This window comes from Desmodus rotundus, chromosome 12, assembly GCF_022682495.2.
Source record: "Desmodus rotundus isolate HL8 chromosome 12, HLdesRot8A.1, whole genome shotgun sequence".
Classification (NCBI taxonomy): Eukaryota; Metazoa; Chordata; class Mammalia; order Chiroptera; family Phyllostomidae; genus Desmodus; species Desmodus rotundus.
In genome coordinates this window covers 92043510-92068437 of record NC_071398.1, presented here as the reverse complement: position 1 = coordinate 92068437, position 24928 = coordinate 92043510, and the positions used below count along the sequence as shown (strand labels likewise).

The following is a 24928-nucleotide window of genomic DNA, read 5'->3' as shown; positions in this document are numbered from 1 at the left end:
CACCCGAGAGCGCCAGGACGAGAGGAAGGAGGACCAGAGCCGGGTGTGCTGCCTCTAGACACGCCAAAACCAAAGCGGGGTTAAGGCAAGAATGCGCGCCCCCTGCTCTGGGGATTACAGCAACGCGAGTCCTCCAGTCGTCTCGGAGACCGCCCACACGACTGCAAATTCCTGCGTGAATTTTTAAAACACCGAGCCCTCCTGGCGGTGAGGCGGGGGTGGCGGGAGGAGGGCAACCGGCCCTTTCTTTCCACCGAGTCGACAAAACACGACGCACCGGGGCGCCTTGTGTATTGAACAGTGACCCGCTGCCCCCGCTGACCAGGTGTACACAGCCTCGAGTCCTAAATGTTTCTATTGTCCTAACTTCCCATTGGCCTCGGAGTTTAGTGCCCTTTCACTCCGAGCTACAGTCAATTAGTGATTACTTAGCCCCGAATTAGCAGACGGCACCCCGGGAGACACCCGTGCAGGGGAGGCGAGGGTCGCACCTGCAGCCGGCCAGGGGCGGAAAATGAGTTAACAGGGACTAACCTTTCTTTCTGTCACGTTGTTAAGAAAGCTCCTTTGAGCTTCTTGTTTTAGTAAGGGATAGAGGATATCTGGTGGATTTCCGTGGCCAGGAAATTAGTCTCCTCCTCCAAATTGAAGACTTCAGGAGGGAGGGGAGGAGGGAGGATGGAGGGCCTGTGTCATTTCTTTCAATTAGGGAAATGTATCAGGGTGAGAGCTGAGGGACTTTGGAATGCGTAGAGGCTGGGGACCAGTTTAGCTGATGGGAGGAAGGAAGGAATAGTGTTCCCCACTTTGGGAAAGCCCAGGCTGGAGACTGACTGAAGCCGCTGGTTGCTTTGTTGCATAGGCTGCCCGGTTGGGAGATGGCTGGGGAGTGGGATTTTTGTGAAGGTTTTCTGCCTTTTCTCTGGAGTGAGTGTGAATACAGATGTGAGCAAAATGCTTTTGGTAAAATTCCATTGTGGCTTGAAGGCCTTCCTTCCCTCTCTTTTTCCTCCCTTTCCTCCCTCCCTTCCTCCCTCCTTCCCTCTCTTTTTCCTCCCCCTCCTCCCTCCCTCCTCTGTGAAACCTTTGCAGGGAGGAACATGGGTTTGTGCCTGAAATCACAGCAAAGGGGTTTCACTGGGGTTTGAGCAGCCAGCAGGCTGCAGGGTGATGAGGTCCCTCTCTCACCCTCTTTCTAGGAGGCCTGGGAGGTGGGACAGTTTCTGGGTTCAGGACTAAAAAGCACCCTGAAGCTAGGGTATTGTTTGTGATAGAAAGAAATCAGCTTAAAATTTTTATAGGAGCCCTGATCAAAATGGAGCACAAACCAACCATTCCGAGGCGGTGCTGTTGGGGGTAGTTGGACAAGCCGGGTTTAATTGGCAAAACTGAAATTGATTCACCCTTGGAAAATGTACCTGGGTTAGCTGTATTACCGGCAGGCTGGAAAATCATCTTGGGAGGCAAGCCCTAACTCCTGTTGTTATTTTGGTGAGTTTCTCTCTCAGCTCTCCCCACCCCCTTCGCTCTGTCAGGCTGGGTCAAGCCACAGATGTTTTACTGCCGTATCTCACCCCCAAATGTCTTTAAAGTATAATTTGCTTTAATTATAATGTTAGAGGGTGAAGGGATTGGTTCTGGGAATAGCTTCGTAGAGACAAAACTTGCAGCCAAATTAATTGAAAGTTTCTTCCTGTGTTGCCAAACATACGGAATATTGCTACAGAATGAGATATCAGAAAAATACATTGTGGAGATGGAACGATGATTAAATGTGTCGATGGAGGGGAAGCAGAGATGCGCCTAGAACATTTCCATAGACTGTCGTGGATTTATTTGATGTGATTTCCTGTTTTATTTGCAATTACTGGGAATACTCCCTATCCTACTGAAGGTCCCAAATTTTGTGCCAACATATAACCTAGAAGAAACCCTATACCTGCAAATCCATATTTACATTGTGTATTTTATTTACTGCAAGACCCCTATTGAAATTGTTCCCAGGATACTTTTGAATGTGATTTTTTCTTGAAGAGGTTACTAGGTTTGAGCTGAGCAGAAAAAGAACAAAGAAGAGTTTCCCAGGGACCCCCAACCAGTACGTGAAACCGCTGGGAACTGTGGTGGGGAGGAGGCGGGAGAAGCTGAGGCAGGCAGTGTTGGGGGGTGATCCTTTCTGATAAGAGAAGGGTTTTCTGACTTTTTTTCCTGGTTGTTAATCATTTGTCAAGACAAATAGAAATCACTACAAATTAGATTAGATGTGTGCAGATTGGTGTATTTTTAAAGTATATAAGTGAATATAATTATAATAGAGAATATGATTTACCTTCAGTGTAATGCCATTTTTTTTAAGACTTTTCCCAGTGTTTCTGTGGCTGGGCCAGATCTCAGTTTAATTCTGTTGTTGCCATTGCAAAAATATCACCATGTTTGATGCACCTTTTCACCTTAAGTTCTAAAGAATTAATATTGGAATTTTGCGCTTCAGCTGTGATACTTATGCTTACCAGGTTGTGAAGATTCCTTAAAAGGAAATTTACGAAACATTTGTTTATTTTCAAGATACATTGGTTTAGAATAAGGAAAATATAAAAAGGAAGCTATAAATTGTTCAATAAAAATGAATTGTCTTGAATAGGGAAATGGCAAATGCAGAGCCAGGAGGGGAAAAAACCCCATACACATCTAGTCGTGGTTTGCCAGGTAAAACAGCATCGTCCACCCTAGTTTTGCCCTGAATGTGGACAGCTTGGATGGATGAGTCCGAGGGTCCTTCCAGCACAGTTACCTAGTGAATTTAGAGGGAAATTGTGACCCAGCAACCGGATTTTACTGTTGTGGGGCTGGCGGCAATTTTGAATGGGAAAGTTTTATTTTGAAATATGTATCCAATAGTAGAACTCTCCATGAACTGAATTGTAATGTAGCTATACCTCTGTTCTAATTCTTTGATGAGGATATCCCAGAATGTGAGTATGGGTTTAGGCAGACACCACGCCATACGTGGCACGTTCTGTGGCCTTACGTTGATACACCTTAGAGTGAGTCAGTCATTCCCAGACTAAATCAACAAGCCGCCACCGAGAGTACTTCCCCAGCCTGCCTTTTAAAAATCACCTTCCTTCTTTAGTACTCGGGGAGCCTTAGGTAAGGGAGCAGGAATGTTTGCCGTTGGCTGTTTTCTCTCTTTAAATTTTTAAAAAATTTATTGATTTTTAGAGAGAGAGAAAGGAAGTGAGAGAGAAAGTGAAACATTGGTTTGTTGTTCCATCTGTTTATGCATTCACTGGTTGCTTCTTCTATGTGCCCTGGCCAGGGAATCAAACTGCCCACCTTGGTGAATCGGGTGATGCTCTAATCAACTGAGCTACCTGGTCAGGGCCTGTTTTCCCTTATAATTGGGGAAGGAGCAGAGAATTCCAGGAAAAACATTTGCGTAATATTTTAATTGCATATGTGTTTCCTTAAAGCCCCATTTGGCTTCTCCCTTCAATTTGTAGTCAATAAAAAAACAAATAAATGAAATTATGTATTTTTGGAACCATACATCAGCCAAAAGTTATTTAAGACAGAACTCAAAAAACAATTTACTCCTGAAGTGGTGTCACCAGCAAAAGGATTTGGGGCGAAAGCAACCGGATAGAGGTGATTTGGAGGAGCACAGTTGGAAGCCCCACAATCTGTCCCAGAGAAAACGCAGGTTGGAGCCCCTGCTTGGCCCCCAGCTGTGTGCCCTTAAGGAAACCCTTTTAAATGTAGAGGTTGACTTCTCCTGGGCCTCTGGGAAGAGTAGATGAGCTTGCAGATTTTCAAGTACTGGGCCAAGTTCCGCGTGCTGCAGTCTTAGCGATCAGAGTCAGGGCTCCCATTCTGCAGTGGGAGCCGCCCTAAGTGGGCTGGGGTGCCCCTGGGTGTCCCAAGAGGGTGGCCAAGCTGACATGGAGTATCGTGAGCTTTATGAACAGGGAGACCTGGAAGCGCCTTCCACAGACCCCTATCCTGAAAGAAGCAAGGAAAACCTTGTCCTGGGCATTAGGCTGTCAAGGGAAATTGTTTGTGAAACAAACAAAAAATTCTATTCATCTGAAGATAGTTTAAAAAGCAATGCCTCCCAGCACTCCAAAGTGGCCCGTGGAAGCCCACATTTTACAAAATGTTAATCTGATCTCACAGTATGGTTCAATGAACATTATTTCTATCAGTACCACCCCCCCTGCTTAGTTTCGCGAATGTTAAAGTATTCATCAGCATTATCATTCCAATGGAAATATCTGAAATTCTATTTCCCCAAGAAGGCACACTTTTTAAAATACATTCTAGAAGTCCTTGTCAACTGTATTGGTTGTAGCTTTAGTCTTTTTAGTGAAAAAAAAAATTTTTTTCCCTCACCTTGTTGATCTTCTATGACCAAGGAGATAGAAAACACCATTTTTCAAAGAATTAAAATCGATCAAACAAACCAACCAACCATTTCTGAAATGTTTCACGGTGGCCCCTGGTTCCCTGAGAGCAGTTTCTTGGAAATGAAGAGACGTGAGTGGGGAGTAAAAATGCACAGTATTTATTATATATCACCAAGGGATATGGGCAATTTGGTGTCCCACAGACCACATCAGACCTTTTTATGTCTTCCAGGGACCCGCTTTCTGAAACCTCACTAATGGAGGACTTGGGGCATTTAACGTGGAATCCATTTTCTGTTGGGCCACTCTGAAAAAGAAGTCCTCTGGGTGCCCACCACGGCTCTTTGGGTGCCCCAAGGGCTGGGTGTTCTGTTGTGGGTTTTATAAGCTTCCTTGACAAAGAAGTAGATCCCAGCTACAGGCAAAGGGTTTTTAGCCATTTCCTATCAAACAAAAACAGTCACTTTTTCATTGGGCATTTTAATGCATCTAGGAAAACGTGTAGAAGCTTCAAATGGTATTTTGAACTCAACGCCTTCTTACCCGAATGCCTTACAGCAAAAGTGAAGTGAGGTCAGGCAGCTGGTGGTCCCAACATCCCTGTTCTCACCGTTCACAGGTGGGGAGGGGACCGAGGTCTGGCAAATGAGCCTTTCTTCTGTGGAGGAAAGAATCTGCCAGATTTTTAAAATTCCAAAAACAGTTAAGCCCTTGTAATGTTGCATGATCTGCTGTTCATATTCTGGGCTTAGGCTGATCAGAAGGAGGTGAACACCTTCCAGGTGCTTTAAACCCAAGGGGAGGGAAGAGAATTTTGAGTGTTTTGGTGAGGGAGTGTGAAGGAGGGCAAAATAGTACAGTGGAAAGTAATGAATCATGGAGTCATTTTGGTAGCCTTTACATACACAAATTCATCTTGCTGGCGAGTGGCCATGAGTGTAGAGAAGGGAGCTGACCACTGAACTCAGACAGTGGGATTCTGGGGCCAGGTGTCTTACATTCATTATCCGATATGATCACACAGCAACGCTGAGGGGCCGGTGTTGTTACTTGCATTTTACAGATAAGGAAACTGAGGCTCCAAGGGGTTGAGCTCTTTGTCCAATATCACATACTCGGCATAGATGGGATCTGAACCCAGGCCTGGCAGGCACTCTGCTCTGAGATTTATTGTGAACAGGTCGGCAGACCTAAAGGTTTGAAGGTGTGAACTCTACACAGAGATGAAAACGTTCAAATTCCCTCAGTAGTTTTCCAAAAGTGTCTGAACAAAGTGTGTCTGCTTCTCCTAGCTGTCGGTGCCACTCACTGGCCACTTTCCCCGCTGCTCCAGGGTTGGCCAGCAGCCTTAGTCAGTGATGGCCATAGACTTCCCAGAGCTTGGCTTCAGAAGAATTGGCTTCATTTCCCAGAATGGTGCTGCCTCAGCCTCTGTGTGAGGATGTGTGTGCGTGCGTGTGTTTGTGTGCGTCTGTGGTATATGTGTGTGTGTATGTGTGCTAAGTGTGCGCCTGAGTACATGCAGATATATGTGGGTGTGTGTGTGTCTGTGAATGCAGTAAGGATGGGTGTCTCCTGTATGTATGTGCATGTCTCATGGTAATCTTTGTGACTGTGTGTGTTTATATGGTGTGTCTGTGTGTGAGTTGTGGATGCAGAAGGCTGGTGGGCGGGACCTGCCCGCAGGCAGCATATTGTGCCGCGTGGTCCACCATCTCTACTGATTCGCTGCTCTTCCTGGGGTGCCCCTGTCTGCCCTCGGCAGAGTCCCGTGGGGAGTGTCGCTGTGGAGTACTAGCGTGCAGATAAGAGGAAGAATTTCATTTTAAATGAAACAACTCACATCAGGAGCTGAGCTTATAGATCCAATTTTGTCTCAGTGACTCCCAGGGCCTGCTTCAATTCCAGTTTTTAAAGTGGAATTTGGTGATATTAAATACCACAGGAAATAAGTGGGCTTCACCAGGGATTTGGAAATCCTCTTGCTCTTTAGAGACTTTAGCTACAACTTTATTTCTGGTAGGAGACCCATAGAACCTCTGTCCTGTTCAGTCTCTCCAAATTGTAAAAAATAAAAATAATAATTTATTGTAAGTTTAAAAAAAATGCTTGTGGTGTTACACTTTGAACATTTTCTAGGTGGCTTGCATTTCACATTAATCTAAGTGATTACGTAAGCACTGTCACCTGTAGGGTGGGGTCTGCGCCCCCTCACTCGGAGTAGGAATGCATCTGACCTTGACAGAGGCCATCACCAAGCTGGCCGCTTGCAGCTGGGTGAAGGCCATCGGCCGCACCGGGCTCCTGTTTCCAGGCCTCCTCAGGGCATTAGGGGTCTGTCCCACACTCACACGCATACTCTGTCCAAAGGACCCAAATCTGTGCCTCAAACATTCCCATCTGCCCAGTTGTTAATGGAATGTTAAACATGTTCCTTTGCCCTTGTCACTGCGCACAGAGCAACTTTGAGACTCTCCCCTTGTCTCCCTCTCTCCATAAAGTGACAGCATAGAGCCAGCCAGGTGAGGCGATGCCTCAGATCCGTCCAGCTCTCTGGTGGGCTTAGCCCACCTTAACATAGGCTTGGCTCAGATCCTGGCTCCCCCACTGTGGGACCTTGGGCACTTTGCGTAACCTCCCCCAGGCTCAGTTTCCTCATCTATAAATGGGGATGCTTACACCTTCCTTACCCAGTTGCATGGCTTATTGAGGTAATTTGCATTCAGGACCAGGCACAGTTATAACACGTTGTTGATGCCTGGTTTTACTGTTGTTAGTCGTATATGATGAAGCTCTTATTTATTTTTAATTTAAATTTTTTTACATTTTTTTATTGTTGTTCACGAATCTCTTAAATAAACCATTACTACATTTTCTTTGTTTTTAAAACGCTCTCTCTCTGAATCTATAGGTTTTATTTTTTTGAGTGAAAAAGTACCCCTAGTATGTCCCTTACATTGTTGCCAAACCCGAGGACCCCCGTTTGGACCCCAGGCCTCTATCTGAGAACCCCAAGTTTGGGCAGCCCAGCCTGACCCAGCGGGAAGCCTCCCCAGCAAGCTGGCGGCTGATGGCTCCTGAACGCGTTGTCTGGCTTGCAAGCCTCTAACACTCGCTGCCCGCCCTCCCCTGCATACATTAGCCTTAATGTATTCTCTCTTGAATACTCATCATATTAAGGCTCCCGCTAGATACCTTGCTCGAAATAAATTTTATGGGCACACATCCTCGCCCTCATCCCCGTGCATTTGCGGCCGGAGGAGAAATATAGCCGCATCTTTCCTCCTAGGCAAGGCCAGACAACAATTAGGTGGGAATCAGCGGCCTCTGGCCCCGGGCCTGCGAGGTGCGGGGAGGGAGCGGGCGCGCGCCTTGCCAGGGCGCGCCCTGTGCCCCGAGGACGGTTCTCGGTCCGGCTGTCCATCTGGTTCTCCAAGGGTGAATTTGCCTCCGCTAGCCTGGTCCCTGGCTCCCCAGAATCCAGCGTCTGCTCACACAAAGCCGCCCCCAGCGGGCGCTGTGCCCGGGGCGATTGCCGGTCACCGGCTGCTGGTGCTCACAGGTTCCTGCGCTCCTCACCCACTTGTCCGCAAACCACTGCCCTGAGCCCGGAGGGCTCCCTGGTTAGATCTGTCCCCCGACTTCCCTGCAAAATGACACCAGAGCAATCTTCCCGACACCCTGTTCCTCAAGCCCCTGGCCCAGCAGCCGCAAGGGCTCGCAACGCAAACGCCGGCAGGAGAAACCCCACCCCCTTGCCCTTTAGGACCCCCTTCGCCTAGTTGTTCCTCTCTTCCCTGCTCCCCAGTCTGGACTTGTCACACCACGGAGCTCCTGTTTACCCTGGTTATCCACCCATCACTCCTCACAGACTCGCCTGTGTGCACCAGGCTCTCTCAGCTCCTAAGGCCCTCTGCTCACCCAGAGTCTCCCTGGCCACCCTGGGGAGGCTGGGTCCTGAAAATGCCTGCAGAGGCAGGGGTGTGGTTGAATGAGCACCTACTGGAGGCAGCCAGGCAGCCCCCTCCCCAGACTTTGCATTCTTGCTGTGTGTTGGGGGTGCTCCCTGAGCCTCCAGGTAGGGTCATGGCTTCTGCACAGGGTTCCCAGGAAGCTTCAGTGGACCAAGCCAGTGCACTTGGTCCTCACTTCCCTGAGCCCCAGCAGCACCACGTCTAACACCTGGTCACTGCAGGTATCTCCTAGTAACAGCAAGCCCTTATGGAGCACCAGCTGTATACTGGATGCTTTGCTTAGTCTTCACAACAATCCAGTAAGATACTAGGTCATCATCGCCTCCCACCCCACGGCTTTCACAGGTGAGGAAACCGAGGCAGAGAGGGGCCAAGTAATCTCTCAAGGTTAAAGAGCAGAGCTAGGGTTCACACCCAGTTAGTCTAGCTCCAGAAACCACAGTCTGGCGCTGCATCGTCCTCCCTACCCCCTCTCCTCCGATGGAAATTCCTGTGGTCAGCGCATGCTCAGCGCTTTGCTGGGCACATTGAACTCCCGGGTAAGTAGTTACTGATTGAACAATTTCTTTGTCCTGGAGGAAACCTTTTGAGTTGGAAAAAAAAAAAACCGTGCAAACTGGGACAGGGAGCGTGTCCTGTCTCCATGTGTCTCTGTAAGTGTGACCCCTGGGTGTTTTCATGGGGCATTTGGGTCTGAGAATGGGGTCAGAGGGCAAAGTACCCGGGGGGTCTGACCTTCAGGCGAATGGTGCTGGCTTGCCAAAGTCAGGAGGGGAACTGGATGGGGCTGGGGTTTAATTGGGTCCAAGACTGACACGTGTTCAGAGCCAGTGATGACAATTTAGTGACTGTCCCAAAAGCCTGTCTCTAAGTTTTGGATACAAATGACAATACTTGAGAAAGCTTTCTCCCTGCATAGCTTTCCAGTGTTCAATCCCCGCCCCCCCATGCATTGAGGCTAATTCCCTTATGTGAATGCTTTTAAATTATGTCACAACCAACAAACATGATGTGAATCAAGAAACGTATGATTCCCGAGAGGTTTGGCTTCAGGACCTTGGGCGGCATTTTGGAGTGTGCAGGAGGAACTCAGGAGGCAGTGTTTCCAGGTGAGCTTCTTAGACAAGACTCGATCAGTTATTTATTCAGCGGTTAACGTCTGTGGTGTTACTCCTGTGTGCCGGCCGCGGTGCTAGGCGGTGAGCACACAAAGCTGAGAAAGAAACAGGGGTCCTGCCCCCTGAGGATCCTACCTTCTCATAGGAAAGACAGTGTGTAAACAAATAGTGAGCCAAAGTTCTGTTTATAATAGAGGGGGAAACACGGGGGTTGCCAGCTCCCCGATGTGCTACTATAGGAGGTGAAATGCTTGCACTTGTATGTTTTTTTCTCAATTTGTTGCCTTCCCTTTTGGGGGGGCAGCAGGGGTCAGGTTAGAGATGCTGGTGCTATTTATTCATCCAGCTTTGGAAGCTGATCATTTTGTCTGTTTTGAAGCTACTTTATTGACTCAAAATCCCTTAGTAAAGATGAAATGGCAAAAAAACAGGCCTTGGGTAGGGAGTCCCTGCAGGAGGGAAGAACAGGGTGGGGCAGTAGTTAGGGTTCAGTTCCAGACAACTGAATGCACTTTCACCGTTCACGTGGAGGCTGGTCAGTTACCGGGGATCAGGCGGCTCTCACCCCAGTGCGGCTAGCTCTGGGTGCAGCTTCCAGGAACAACTCCCAGCCCCCAGCAGTTCATTGCCTCTGCCATGATCGATCAGGACGGTACACCCCCAGGCCCTCAAGGCCGCTGCTGCGTGCTCCACACCAGCACTGTGGGAGCCTGCCCGTTGGCTGGGACTCCCTTTAACTTAGCTCTGAATCCAAGTCCCTTTTAAGTACATCAGATTGGCAGACTCTAAATTCCATTTGGAACCTGAGCTGCAAGGGAGTCTGGAAAAGCAGTCTCCGGTTTGTCTGCCTGCAGCGCAGGGAGGCACATGCGGACGGGATGGTGTTGGGGCCAGTCCACGGTATCCTTGGCAGTTTGTTGAAAAACTCTCAGGGGATTCTCTCAGAACACTGACATTCTCCCCTCCAGGAACACCCTCAGACCTGGACCTCCATCACTGCTCACCCCCCACACTAGTCATTTGGTTTTTCAGCCAGATGGCCTCTCAGTCCATGCCGAGGCAGGGCTCACTTAGGGTCTCGTGTGGTTAGCCCAGATTCCACCCCGTAGTGAACGAAAATGTCATGGAAATGGAGGAGAATGTTGTTGGTCTTCCTGGCCCGTTGGCTGTGGAATTTCAGCTGGCATAAATGGTGTTATGGATGCTGCTAGCCTTGTGGTGCTCTTAGAAACGGAGGCAGCTCGCCCTGGCCAGGTGGCTCGGTTGGTTGGAGTGTTGTCCATGCACCAGATGGCTGTGGGTTCAATCCCCTGTCAGGGCACATACCTAGGTTGCAGGTGCGATCCCCAGTCGGGATACGTACAGGAGGCAACTGATCAACATTTCTCTCTCTCCCACCCTCTCACCCTTCCTCTCTCTCTAAAATCAATAAACATATCCTTGGGCGTGAGTGAGGATTTAAAAAAACCCACTGATGACTCTTGGGCCAAAGCCACCCAAAGCCAAATCAGCAAAGCGTGGACTGAATTTTGGCCCCCTGACCAGGGCCCCCTGTGCAGCGTACAGCCCGCGATCGTATGCGGCAGCCCTGGAGGTTTGGGCTTGTCCTCTCCCACCACTGGCAGAGTGGGAAGGCATCCAGTCCCCACGGGCTGGGCTGGTCAGCTGGGCTGTGTGGAAGGCTCACGCTGCCCCTCTGTCCTCTCCCCACAGAGATCCCCCAGTGCGCCGGCTGCAACCAGCATATCCTGGACAAGTTCATCCTGAAGGTCCTGGACAGACACTGGCACAGCTCCTGCCTCAAGTGTGCGGACTGCCAGATGCAGCTGGCTGACAGGTGCTTCTCCAGGGCCGGGAGCGTCTATTGCAAGGAGGACTTCTTCAAGTAAGTCAGACCTGGGAGGCGGCCTCCCTTTCCTTGCCTCGGTCCGACTCTGCCTCTCCCTGTGCAGCTGGGGGAGGGGGATGGGAGCTGGCAGTGAGCCAGGGTGGGTCCATCCTTGCGGGCAGTGAATTCTTGTGCTGAGAGGCTGCTGCTCCGAGGTCCCCCTTTGGATCACCAGCCCCATCACTGCTAGAGGGCCCAGGGGTCTCCACCTCACCCAAGCACTGACAGGGCGCCAGACTTCTGCAGGGTGTAGCGCACAAAGCGACCCTGCGAACCCTGAAAGGAGTTGCTGTCTCTGTCCTGGCGAGTCCGTGCTTCAGGGCCGTGGCTGTGTCTGTCCGCTTCACAGGCCTTGGAGGCTTGGAAGAGCTGCTTGTGGTAGGGATCCAGTTAGGCTCCCCGAGTGTCATTGCTTTCAATGGAAGAGGCGGTTTCATGCAACAGTTAGGAGCCCAGACCCTGCCTGGGTTTGAACCCACTTACTAGCTGTGTGCTCTTGGGCAAGTTGCCTAACTTCTCTCTGCCTCGGTTTGCTTACCTGTAAAATGGGGCTGACAATAACAGTTCCTACTCCACGGAGCTGCTATTAGCATTGAGTGGGTCAGTCCGTGTGAAGCGCTTAGGATCGTGCCTGGCACCTGCGTGTTAGTTCCTAACACAGTTCCCTCAATTTTTCATTCTGATGTTGGGTCCATCAGAAAAAGGCCTGTTGGAGCTTTGGGTCAGGGTGAGGGGACCTCCTGGGAATTTATTTCTGTGGCATTTAGTCTGGGACTTTTGTCCCAGAATCTAGTACCTGAGGCACTTAGGCTGGTGCCGCTGCCACTGTGGATCAGCTGATAACAGCAAAGCCAAGAACAGGAGGTGGGGATTGTCCATCGGTGTCACCGAGCCCAGGGTGGGTGGCCCACGGGGCCCCGGGAGGGCACAGGGACTACGGGGAGGCTCGCCAAGGCCTGGACACATTTGGCACATGTGAGTAAGCACATCCCTCCGAGGCTGTGTGTTCTGGGGACAGGAAGGAGAAACACCAGTCCTAGACACAGAACATGACTTCTCCCCAGTCCTCCCAAATGTTTAATTGCAGGGAGCAAGTCCTTTGAATTTCTGAGGATTCCCAATTGCTTTTAGCACACCGTGGGTTGCAAAGCACATTAAAGAGCATCTGGGAAACGACTGGGGCTGCTCCGCGGCTTGTGTCCAGCAGGCAGTGTGTCTCACTGTCACTCCCCATCCCACTTGGGCCCAGGAGGCACTGCTGTCTCCTTGTGTGTGCTCTTGTGCATGCGTGTGCGCACGTGTGCATGCCACCTGAGGGTGGGGCAGTTGCCGACTCACTCGACAGACCCTCCATGGTTCTGGTTGGGAGACGGGCCTCTGGTCCTGCACCTGAGCCTTTCATGTGCACTTCCACCGCTTCTCCCGTCCTCCTTCTCCTTCCTCCCCTCTGTGCCTCGCCTTGTTTCCAACCCCTCCACCCACGCCCCTCCTCCGTGCACAACGAGAGTGCGCCTGTGTCTCCTTTCCTCAGTGGTGGCCTGGCCAACCACCGTGGCTGCTCTTACGGACCCCTGAGGGGGAGGATTTCATCGTGTGTGTGTGTGTGTGTGTGCGCGCGCGCGCGCGCGCGCGCGCATGCGAGTGTTGTACCTGCGTGCACTTGGGAACAAGAACGTGTGCGAGAGGAAGGAAGGGGAAAGCGGGGGCTTGGGTGAGTTGTCCCTGCTCCCATAGTCAGGCCACCATTCCATCCCTGTGCCTTTGGAAAGCCTCAGTGAGCTCTGGGGGAGGCAACAGGCCCTGTCACCTTCCTGCTGGTTGGGGACAGGGATGGTGCTGGGATGTCCCTGGGTCAGACCCCTGTCTGGTCCCGCTGGGCAGGTCAGAGCAGCCTGTGGGGTGCAGGCAAGGCCTGTGGGGCGGCAGAAGGAGGACCCTCTCAGCAGAGAAGCTCTTTTGAGCCCCAGAATTACCTGAGGGTGCTCTCTGGTATGTGGGCCGTGACTAGCTAGTCCCAGGGTTGGGAAAGAGAAGTGGCAGCTTGGGTGCAGGTTATGGGGAAAGAATGCTGAGGAGAGAGGGTCCCTCTAGGCCCAGACGTGCTTGGGGTGCGGGCTAGGGAGGGATTAGCACTGGCTTACAGACCACAAGCTCCTGAGAGGAAACAATGACAGTCTCTCACCCAGGCTGGTGCCCTGGCCCCATGCCGTGGCCCTCATTTGGAATTTTCCAGGCCCTTGCCCAGTAATAACCTCCTGGCTGATCCCCAAGCCCCTCTAGCCCACATGCCTCCCACCACACCAGCACCCTCCCTCCCAGCTTAGGTCCGGCCGCCGGCTGCCCCCCTCCCCCCGCTCCCCGCTCCCTCAGTAGGACCCTCTGCCTGCAGAGTATTCTAGGTGCACCGCGTCATCGGAGCCCTCTGCCCTGCGCCCATCCTGCCTTCCAGGCCTTAGCTCACTGCCTTCCTGGGTACCAGACCCCCGCCCCCCCACCCCGGCCACAAGCAGGTTGCCCTCTTGCCCAGGCACGCTTTTCCCACCTCCACACAATGGCCCGGGCTGTTTCATCACCCACAGATGGTGTCCAGCCTTTCAAGATCTCCCTGCCCTTTCACGGCCGTGAGTCCAGAGCCCTGGCCAGTGGGAGCCCCTCAGAGGCATGGCCACCCGGTCCCTCCTGGTGACTCAGCAGGAGTGGCCTTGTTTTGCTCATTCCTCATGTACCTGTTTGATCTTCCTGTTGACTTGAGGAAAGACTTAATTGCTAGTCATTCATATTTCTGTCCTTCACCTATCCACCTGGCCCCAAGCCCTGGCCATGGTCTGTCACCGGGTTCAATGCCACAAAGAGTAGATTACACAGTGAATTTACAACCAGTTGGTGGCCAGTTTTTTCTGTCCCCCGCATGGTGTCCTGTGAGTCTTTGAGGCCCAGGCTGCCTGGAAAATGCACAGGCCCCATATTCAGCACAGTATTCCCCTTGTCCCCACAGGACTGCCCTGCTTCATAAAACCATCGGGTTTTAGGGGTAGAGCTTTTTGTAAAGTGGACGAGCTGTCCACAGCTTCGGTGCTGATTCCAGGCCATTGACACTGTGATGGGGCAGCAGTGTGGAGTGAAATGGAAAACTGAAGTTGTTCTCCCCACTGCCAATGGAGGCTCATACAGATGCGAAGATCGGGCAGCTCTGAGGCCCCCGGACATGTGGGTTCACAGGCAGTGGGCCCTCCCCGCCAGCTCTTTTCAACCGTGGCTGTTTGGTACAGGGAGGCACAGCTGCAGATATAGTCCCAGTCCTAGGTGAGGACAGGGAGTGGGGGAGTTGTCCAGGGTCAGAATGGCTTTACCCCCCATCCCAAGGAGTCTTAGGACCTGATGCCTACTTGGGGCTCAGGCTGTGACGTGGCCAGAATTCTGAGTGCTTTGCTCCTCATGACAGCTCAGGAAACGCCCCCAGGCACCTGCTTTCAAATGGCACAGTGGGGCACACAGGCCATGGGGTGCCGTAAGCAGAGAGAATGTGAGGCAGGAAGGAGGGAGCAGGGCAGTCCCTGGAACCCCAGGTCCCTCTCTGATCTCACGCTAGGCCGTGGGAGCCGGTTCAAGTGCGGGGTGCCCTTAGGCAAGTTCCTCAACATCTCTGAGCTTGTCTGCACCTTCCAAATCGCACAGCTGAAAGCTGTCGGAGGTCTGATGGACGAATTCAAGTGCGAGGTGCACTTGGCTGCTTTCTGACTGCTTTAGAAAACCCGGCATGCTGGAGCATCTTGCAAAAGGGAGGATTTTCAGCAGCAGAGTGGGTTGGGGAACCCAAGCCCTGCACCTTGCACTTGAATTCATCCATCAGACCTCCGACAACTTTCAGCTGTGCGATTTGGAAGGTGCCCGGTCAGAGCCAGGGAGATTGCCTTCTTTATGCTCCTTGAAACAAAATAAAAAAGAATCACGACTGTAATGTGAAGAGTGGCCCCCCGAGGTGTGTCATATCTCAAAAGTCCGGGCAGAACCCAGGGGAAAAGCTGGAGATGAGCTTTGAACTCAGGGCGATGCGGTCATACTGGTGACTGGCAGCAGAGGGCGGTGTTGTTGTGTCACAGACAGAGAAGTATTGCGGGAGGTTGTACTCTGTGGTTGTTGCATTTTTCTTTTGGGGGCTGTTGAATGAACTCTGTCTTACTCAGTAACATTGACTGATTTGTGCTGTTGTTTGCTGTTGTTGCTTCTTGGGTTCTTGGGTCCCCTTCTCCAAAGGAGATAAGATTCTGAGGCCCGAGAGGAGAGTAGCAGCGTGGTTTCAAGGCCATCCAGTTTCAGTCACTAGCCGAAGCTCCAACAGCTCCTTGCACTGCGTTTGCTAAGCAGTTCCTTTCAGGACTGTGTGCCCAGCACGTTGCAGGTCCTGTGTCAACTTGCAGAGGGACCAGGGTCTGGGGATGCTAGGGGTCTGGGAGTAGGTCTTCTGGGTCCCCTCCGGTCACTGACTAGGTTCTGGCAGGAGCCTGGCAGCTCACTGGCTCCGAAGCGCAGCAAAGACAGGACAGGTTCTGTGCTGCAGGAGCTGGTTCAAGCGCTGGGCGCCCTCAGGCAAGCCCTGTGACATCTCTGAGCATGTGTCTCCTTCAGGAAAAGCGGGAATGCTGATTGACGGAGACTGCTTTAGAAGACCTGGCATGCTGGAGCATTTCTCAAAAGGGGGTTGCGTTATGAGCAGAGTGGTTTGGGGAACCCCCTGCTCACTGAGTTCCTGTCCTGTGTTTTACTAGCTGTGTGTCAGCAAACATGGGAACGGGCCTTTCTGACCCTACTCCCTTACCTGTTAAGAGGCTTTCCTGCTAACCCAGAGTTGCTGTGAGGTACAAAGGTCGTGTGTAAACTATGCTGGCACAAGGCGCTTTATCAGTATGTCTGGGTTTCTGGCCCTGATGTGGCCACGTGACCCACAGCGCTGGAGGGCCAGGCTGCCAGGGTCCTCCCTCAGTGCTGGCCTCATTGCCCCTGCCCTCCCCACCATCCCGCCCTCCCCCACCCTGCCATCCTAGTGTGAGACCTTCCCATTCAGGTGACTTTTCACACTAGAACCCCTCCGATGGAGGTGGGGGTAGCCTAGTAGAGCGGGGAGTTCATCCAGCAGCATGCTGGGAATGAGCCCCAGGGTAAAGATGCCATGTGGGTTTACACGAAGATTTGGGGAACAACTCAGTGATTATTTTACTATAAAAACAAACATAACTATAGAATCAAAGAGAGGGTAACAGTCATACAAATACTTAAAGTAAAGCCCAGCCTTCCAGAACATTCCAGGCTTGTGGGGAGTTTCAGACCGCACCCCTGGCCACCAGGGTATGTGCTCACATCTGCCTGCCTAAGGGGCTGTGGGGAAGAGTTGGAGGCATTCTGAGGATGACTGTCATGCCCAGGGGTTCCCGTCTAAAACGTCGTTCTTCTCTGGGGGTGTGTCCCAGTCCCCAGGGCCCTCCCCTGCCTGGCTGGCTAGCAGAGGTGGGCACTGTCAGGACCTGGCAGGATGGAGGGCCTCTGCACCACTTGTCAGTGGTGAGCTGAGCCGTGCGAGCTGCCAGGCGGCCTCCCCTAGCCAGTCAATCTCCGGCAGTCAGCAGGGCTGTCGGCCAAGGGCAGGTAAGTGGCGTCCTTGGGAGCTGGGAGCTGCTGATTTATCCCCGCGGTCAGAACAGCCTGTTTCAGTTCCGGCACACTCTGCCTTTGGCCTGGCCACAGGACGGCTTCTCTGGCTCCTGTCAAGTCTTCCCTCGTGACCTTGACCCCATCACTCCGGTGGCCTGGGCCTCCAACTCCCACCTGGGCAGATACCCATGGGGTGGGGGGACTTCACAGAGGAAGCAGGAGCGGGGCTCAAATCCAGGCTCCGTGGGGATGCAGGGTGTTAGACCCCTCTGAGCCTCACTGTCCCGTTTCTGGAAAGGGGTGGGAGGAGAAACACCTCCTGTTTTGCATGCTGTGAGCACTGAGTATGGTGAAGGAAGTGCTTAGTTACCAGTATCGGCAGCTCTTCTTCTGGAGGTTATGATGGTGGATCTGCACAGGAGGAGAAAAGAGAGAGGAGGGTCTCGGGCTACGAAAGGCCACAGGCCACACAGGGGTCCTATTGTGGGAGGTGGGGCCTGTGTCCAGCGGCAATGGCAGGTAGGCGATGGGAACTACTGCCCCTGATCAGTGTGGGGAGTGCCACCCCTCCCTGTGGGGTCCAGAGCCTGGGGCAGCAGCTGCAGCCCTCAACACCCCCTTCCCAGGGACAGATTCCCAGCTCTGTGCTCGTGTGGCTGCCTCCAGCTGGCACCCTGTTGCTCCAGGAAGACATCCTTTCAGTTCTGGAGTTGCCTGTGTGTCCAGTCTGGGTCCAGGTTTTTGCTGAGCCACTTGTTATGTCTGATAACCACATACCTGTGAGGCCACACACATACCGCTAGCAAAATGTGTTTAAGGAACCCACAGGGGGAGGAGCTCTCTGACGTGTGACTTTCCATAATTTCTGAGTAGTTTATAGTCTTAATTTCCTTGCTAAGCAGACTAAACCTTTTAAGGTAATGACCCGGTGATGCGGGCAGTGGCTGTGCATGTGGACGTTTGCAGGATTCAAACACACAGGTGGGCCCAGGCCCACAGTCCTCTGCCAGGGCCTGCAATCACGGCAGAAGCAATTACTTAGTGGAGCAGCTCCCCTGGGACCCGAGGCCATATATCAGGGTGATGAGTCCTCGGGCTGTCTGTCTGCCGGCCCCCCCAGAGCCCAGCCTCGTGACATTGGTGGTACCTGCATCTCTGAGACTTCACTGCCTTGGGGTGTCTGTTTGGAAGCTAATAGTTGCAAATCATCCTGGGAGTCAGATGACATCTGGGCTGTGGGAATGGGGTCTCCAAGCAAAGAGGGATCCAGGTGACGTGGGTGTGGGAGCTGCTGGCCAGCATTTTTATCCCAGGAAACCCCCAGCCAGCAGCGCAGTCCCCATTCTCCCTCCCCGCCCCACATTCAGGTACCAAGTCATGGGGTCCTGCCTCCAGAACGCCCTCCCTTTCCATCCTCGCCGCTATCTCTGCCAGGTTGCCACACCTCTGCACTACCAGAAGCTTCCCCAATCGGCTGTCCCCGCCCCTGGTTCCCCCCAGCCAGTTCCTGCCTTCTCGCCAGGCCTGTCCTTGGTCATGCTACCCCAAGGCCTCTGGACACTTCCAAGCTTAGCACTCAAGGGCCTGCAATGATCTGGCCTGACCCCATTTCCTGCTGATTCTGTGGCTGAGGTCACACGGTGGGAGAGTGAGAGCCATCTCTGACTTGTTGCATGGGGGTTTGGGGATCTGCCTGCGCCCCAGGAAGCCCTCATGGAGGAGGCTGGGTTCTGCGGTGGGCATGCTGGGTCAGGGCAGTGGGGCAGCCTGAGGGGTGGTGTGAGGGGGCGGATGGGGCCTCGGTCCCCGAATGTCCACACCACTGCCCATCACAGCGCCTGCCACACCGTCACTGAGAGTGAGTCCTTAGGTCTGAGGGGCCCAAGAATCAGCAGGCCATCTGTGGGTGCCACGTGAGGGCCAAGAGCACCTGTCACACAGGGTTTCTCCAAGAGTGGTCCTTGGAACAGCTGCACCAGGGGCCTTGTGGGGGGCTTGTTAAAAGTGTGGATTTGGTTTCTAAGTAAACCTCCCAGGTGGCCTTGGGGTAATCTGATGGGAGCTGAGCTAATGCCATGGCAGAGAGGAATGAACCAGAAGTAAGGAGGGCAGCTTAGGTGCCTGGAAGGACGGAGGGGAAGGAGGGAGACTGTTGTTGGGCCAGTCAGCCCGCAGCTCCCAGCCTGTTCCCCGCCTGTGAGAAGGGAATAGTAACCCCTACCTATAAGAGCCGTTGTGTGGTTTAAATGAGATAGCTCACCTGACATGGCCTGGTGCATGCTACGTGCGTGCGAGTTTACAAAAGTTAAGGGAGGGGGCTGGACTCTTCCAGCAGGAAATGGGGAGAAGTGTGGCTGAGGGAAAAGAACAGCTGGGCTCGAGGTCCTCTTCTGCCACGAACTGAGCTGTGTGATGCTGGGCCAGTCACTAGCCCCCTCTGGGCTCCAGGTGCCTTCTGTGTTAAAAGAGGGGGCTGGACTAGGTCACCGGTTCTAAAGCGTTTCCAGTGGCATTTGTCTCAAAATAACATTGAATGCTTGGGAAAAAGAAAAATGTATTTAAAAACCCCTAAAAGCAGGGCAGTTCTGGGGGGCCTGGGAGGGATGAGAGTGAGAGTGTGCATGGGGAGGTAGTGTAGGTAGTGTAGGTAGTGTAGGCCTGCTCCCCAAAGGGCTAACATTCTCAGGTGTCAGTCCTTGTCCAAGTATGGCCCCTGCCAGTGCCTGGAGAAGGCTGGCCACTCTCGGGCGGGATTGGCGTGCCCGTGACGTGGCCGTGGCGCTGATATATGCTGGCAATACCAGTGCGCACAGTAACAGTAAATATCAGCAGCCGACCTGTCAAGTGCGCTGATAGATAAAAGAAATACATATAGGGAAGTGTCAGCTGGGCAAAATATACGGCCTGCAGTAAATCACCGCCAAGCAATTAAAGCATAAAATTAAGTTGTGCCCTACTTTGTTTTCTCGGGACGGTGCACTGCGCTGTGGCGGCTCCCACACGCGGGAATCTGGCGTGGGCCCAGCCTGCCCCCCTGACTGCCTCCCCGTGGCCACCAGCACGGAAGAGCGTTGGGTTCAGATCCCAGCTCCTCCTACTATGGCTGTGAGGCCCCTGGCAGGTTACGCACCCTCTCTGAACTTGTTTTCCCAGGTGCACACCGCGAAGGGTATCAATGCGCGCTGTAGGCGTGGGCCATTCGTTATTCATTCACCAAGTATTCGCAGAACACAGAGCCGGGCTGGGTGCTGCTGTAGGTGCTGGAACAAAACAGATAGGGCCCCTGCTGGCTGCCTAGAGAGGGAGACAGAAAGTGGACGGCCAGGCAATGCACAGGATGTCCTTTGGAGGTGGGTGCTTTGGAGAGGGGAAAGGAATGTCCCCTCCCCACAGGAAGGTGACGTTGGAGCGGAGACCTGTAGGCCACGCAGGAGTGAGCCACGCAGGTATCTGGGGAAGGGTGTTCCAAGCTGAGGAAGCAGCGCCGAGGAACCAAGTGGCTGGGGCGAGTGAGTGGGCAGAGTGGCTGAGTAGAGGCTAGAAAGTTGATGGGGCCCGGAAAGCGACGTCAACCTTTGCTCTGAGTGAGCCGGCAGCCACTGGAAGGTTTCGAGCAGGGGAGTGAGTTGGTCTGGCTCAGGAGCCCTGTGGCTACTGTGTGGAGAATGGACGTGGGGCGAGGGCTGAAGCCCGCAGGCCTGTTCTGAGGCGGTTGTGGGTGAGGGGTGGAGGCGCCTGAGCCAGGGAGGTAGCAGTGGAGATGGTGAGAAGTGGCCCTGTCCTTGATGTCATTTTGGGTAGAGCCTGCAGGATCTGCTGACAAATCAGATGCAGGTGTCCAAGCTTTGGGCGGGAGTGATGGGGAGGATGAAATCGCCCTTCTTGGAGATGGGGAAGACCTCGGGAGGAGAGGAGTTTGGTCTTGGACAACCAAGCAGAGAGGCCAAGCAGGCTGTGGGATACATGGATCAGGAGTTAGGGCAGAGGTCCGGGCTGGAGGTGGACCTGAAATCCCCAGAGGCGTGGAGTCCTTGGGGAAGTGGGAGGTGGTGGGGAGCTGCCAACAGGAAGAGCAGAGCCAGCAGAGCTGGGTCCTGGGGCCAAGTGAGTGCAGTGTTCTGAGGGGAAGGGAGGCAGGGAGCCAGGGCTGCCGGAAGGTCCAGGAGGCGCGTGTGTGCGTGGTGCACGAGAAGAGATTCATTGCGAGGGTCGTGTGACTCTGGAGGCTGAGAAGCCCCAAGATCTGCAGTCAGCAACCTGGAGACCCAGAAGGGCTGAGAGTGTAAGTTCCAGTCCAAAGCCAGCAGGCTGGAGACCCGAGAAGAGCTGATGTTTCTGTTCAGGTCCAAAGACAGAAGACCAACGCACCAGCACCCATGTGTCAGGCAGGAGCCCCTCCCTCTCACTGCTTTAGGGCCCTCCCTTCGGTTCCAATCAGGCCTTCGGCCGACTGGAGGGGCCCCCACACTGGGGAGGGCGGCCTGCTTTACTCAATCCACCGATTCAAAGGTGACTGCCGTGCAGAAACACCCTCACAGGCACCACAGGCAAACATCCGGGCACCCAGGGCCTGGTCCACTTGACACTTAAAACGAATCACCAGAGTGGATTCAGGAGATGAGGGGGAGCAGGGGTGTCGCTGGAGAGAGAGTAGGAGGGGTAGGTGGAGGGGTCAGAAGAGGGACTTTTTTAAGTGGCAGAAATATTAGCCTGCTGTACGCTGCTGGGCAGGATCTGGTAAAGAGGAAAATTAATGAGGCGGGAGGCAAAGGGGACAGTCACTGGAGGAATCATCTCCTTCGGCGAGAAGGAGCGGACTCTGTGCCCAGGTGGGTGGCTGGCCTTGAGCAGGAGTGCGGATGGTCCTGCTGCAGGAGGCAGAGGGCACGCGGGTGTGTGGACAGGGTGGTGGGTGCCTGTGGCAGATCTTGGCTGAGAGTTCTCTTTTCTCCAGGGAAACAGGACGCCGGGCCACCAGCTGAGGTTGAGGATGGAGAGCTTGAGAGTGAGAAGGTGGGAGAGAGGGTGAGGGTGAAGTGAGATCGTGTGCCCACAGCGGCACACAGTAGGTGCTTGGTGAACAGGAGCCTCTTTTCTCCATCCAGTTTCGGTGACCGGAATATGTTACCTGGCCTGATCACAGGTCAGAACTCACAAGCAGCCATGTGCCAGAACATCGGTGGTGTGGGATGTACATGCACCTGCTTCTAGAAGGTGTGGTGCCTGCAGGGCTTGCTTAGTGCCCTCTGTCTGCAGGACTGACACCCTGCCCTGGAGGGTGGTCCCAGCAGGCCTCTCAAGAGCAGGAATGGTGGACAGACAGACAGACGGGCAGTGGGAGCTCAGGCTGAGCGCAAGGACACAGGCCTGGCCCCCTTCCTGGGGTCCGGAGCAGCCCATGAATGTCACAGTGATAGAGGGTGCACTTCCCGTGCCAGCAGGCCCAGGCCTCTCACTCCTGACCCAGCCAGCAGCACAAAAGGTGGCGAATGTGGTGTGAGTGTTGGTGAGTGTGTGTGTGAGGGGATGCCCCAGGAGGTGAAGGCTCCCAGGGCAGCTTCATGCTCAGTGGCTCAGAGCAGCTGGTGACACTTGAGGGGGATAGGGCCCCTCCACCCAAGTTCCAGTCTAGGGTAAAGGTGCCACAGCCAGCTTCTCAGGGGATGTTTGCTGCCTCTGGCGCCTGCCATCTGCCAGCTGTCCTATCAGAAGCACCAAGTTCAAATCTCGGGTCTGTCCCTTATTTTCTGTGTGAGCTGAGGCCAGCACCTCCCCAGTCGGAGCCTCCGCTTCTCACCTGGTGGAAGGTATTGCCTTTTGGGCAGGTCATTCGGGAGATGTGTGTTGAATGAGTGTGGTGATGACTGCAAAGCGGGATGGAAAGTGTACGCTTTAGGGAACTGTGGGCCTCGTTTCAACCCAGGGTTCAAGTCCCTTCTTAGAAAAGCTTTTGACAGAAGTTGGGTGTCAGTCCCCTGGCGGCTGCAGATGCCGGTCTTCGGGACCAGGCATTCGGCACGCAGGCGGTCGCCCCCATCCAGCAGTCTTTGCTGCCTGCCCTACGCCGGGCAGGGCTGTTAGAATTGCCCATGATGCTGGTCTGAGGACAGGAGCAGCGTAGATCAGCTCCAGCTGCTTCCCCTGGGGTTCCCCGCTCACCTGGCCAGGCAGGGCCAACCAGAGAGACTGTGCTGTAGAGCGGGGCCAGTGCAGTTTGCACCCGAGTGGGCCAGGCCCTGCACACAGTAGGTACTCGGGTAGGATGCAGGGGGGATTGCCTGGGAAATCTCCAGGAAGCCTCCCCCTTGGCCAGTGTCCAGCTCTGCCCCCACCCCCAGCATCCTTCAGATTTGGTCAGGTTGGTTAGAGGATTGTTTCCCTGTGTAGCAGCCAAGTTCACAGTCGCTCCTCGTTTTGGACCAGGGGGCTGTAACCATGCCGTCTCACTGTGGCTGTCACAGAAGGAGTTGGGTCGCCAGGCTGTGGCTGTGACTCTGGCTGGTTCTAGATCTGAGACTCAGAGCCAGCGTCTTCATCGCATATGCAGCCCCGCGGGACTGTACCTGATGCCGGGTCCCCTGGCTCTGAGAGCCAGTGGGGTTGGGGTGCCCCTTGGGGCTGGGCCATGCTGGGGGCACCCCGTGGGCCGAGCGAGTACACGCGGTCCCTTCACTGAGTGTCCCACTTGCTGTGTTCCAGGGGAGCAAGGTAATAAGGAGCAACTTCCTCCTACCATTGGTATAAATCCCACAATCAGGAAAATTGCTTCAATTGCTAAAAAACGCTGGTGGAAAAGTCCATTTATTTTTCATTTCTCTTGTGCACTTGCCACCCTCATGCATGAATCACTGTCGGTATGTAGATTAAATTTATACCCCCGTTATCTTTCATGTCTCTGGGGCGCTGGTGTCCCTGGGTTTCTGGTTACTAAAAGCCACTGTCTGCTTGATGGTGGCGAGGGGGTGCGGCCTGCTGGGGGGGGGAGGCCCCTGGGGGGTCCCACCTCCCCCCTCTGCCTGCTTCGATCTCTGTCCCCTCCCCATCTTTTGGCCGCAGGTTTGGACTTGCCTTTTGGAAAACTCCAGTTCTTCTCTGGAGCTGCCTCTGCTGTGGTGTTTGCACCCAGCTTTGGGCTGTTTCTTCAATGGGGGTCACAGTGAGCGTGATGAAGGAGCTGTTTGCTGTTGAACACCAGCTTTGAGAACTGGCCTGGACTGGATGCAAAAGCCACAGGCGTTTTGTAAACACGCTGTAGTAACACATACGGGGTGGGGCTACAGTAGGCTTACAGTTGTTCGTATGAAAAATAATACAATAATCAGTGAGTGACAGTACAAGAATCAACTCTGTGTTTTGTGTACTCACAACGGTGAACCTCCATTTGCCCACCCCGGTGTATAGGCGTCCTTCCGCTTGGTTCCCCCAAACACACACACACTCACACACACACACACACACACACACACACACACACACTCACACAGGGTAGAGCCGGGTGCCTGCTCACCTTCCTCTCTGACACACAGTGGGCTCAGACAGCTGCAGTTGAGGGCCCTCACCTGTGTGCTGGCAGGTGCGAGAGTGTACTTTGGACTGATCGGATAGGACTAGGACTGATTGTACCCTTCGTTGTCCATCCTCACGCCCAGCCATTTCTGCGTACATCCTTTACAAACATGCTTCTTTGTTTTCTGATTTCTGATTCCACAAATGTTAACTCTACTTTTCTGGGTTGGGCCCCTTTGAGAATCTGCTGGAAGCCCGGGCCCCCCTCTGGATGCCTGATTTTGAAGAGCTTTACAGAGCCCCGTCCTGGCTGCTGTATACAGACCTCTTCCGTGCACCGCAGCCCCCTCCCGCCGTCCTCTACAAAAACCAAGAGCTATTCCAGGAGCT

At 53.5% G+C, this 24928-nt stretch overlaps 1 protein-coding gene across 1 annotated transcript in view; it reads left to right on the top strand.

The window, feature by feature from the left end:
• LHX4 (LIM homeobox 4) overlaps positions 1-24928 on the top strand; it is a 40101-nt gene that overhangs the window by 5745 nt on the left and 9428 nt on the right. Inside the window, exon 2 of the mRNA XM_053915501.1 lies at positions 11212-11383. Coding sequence (XP_053771476.1) covers positions 11212-11383 — 172 coding nt within the window. The remainder of the gene's footprint in view (positions 1-11211; positions 11384-24928) is intronic.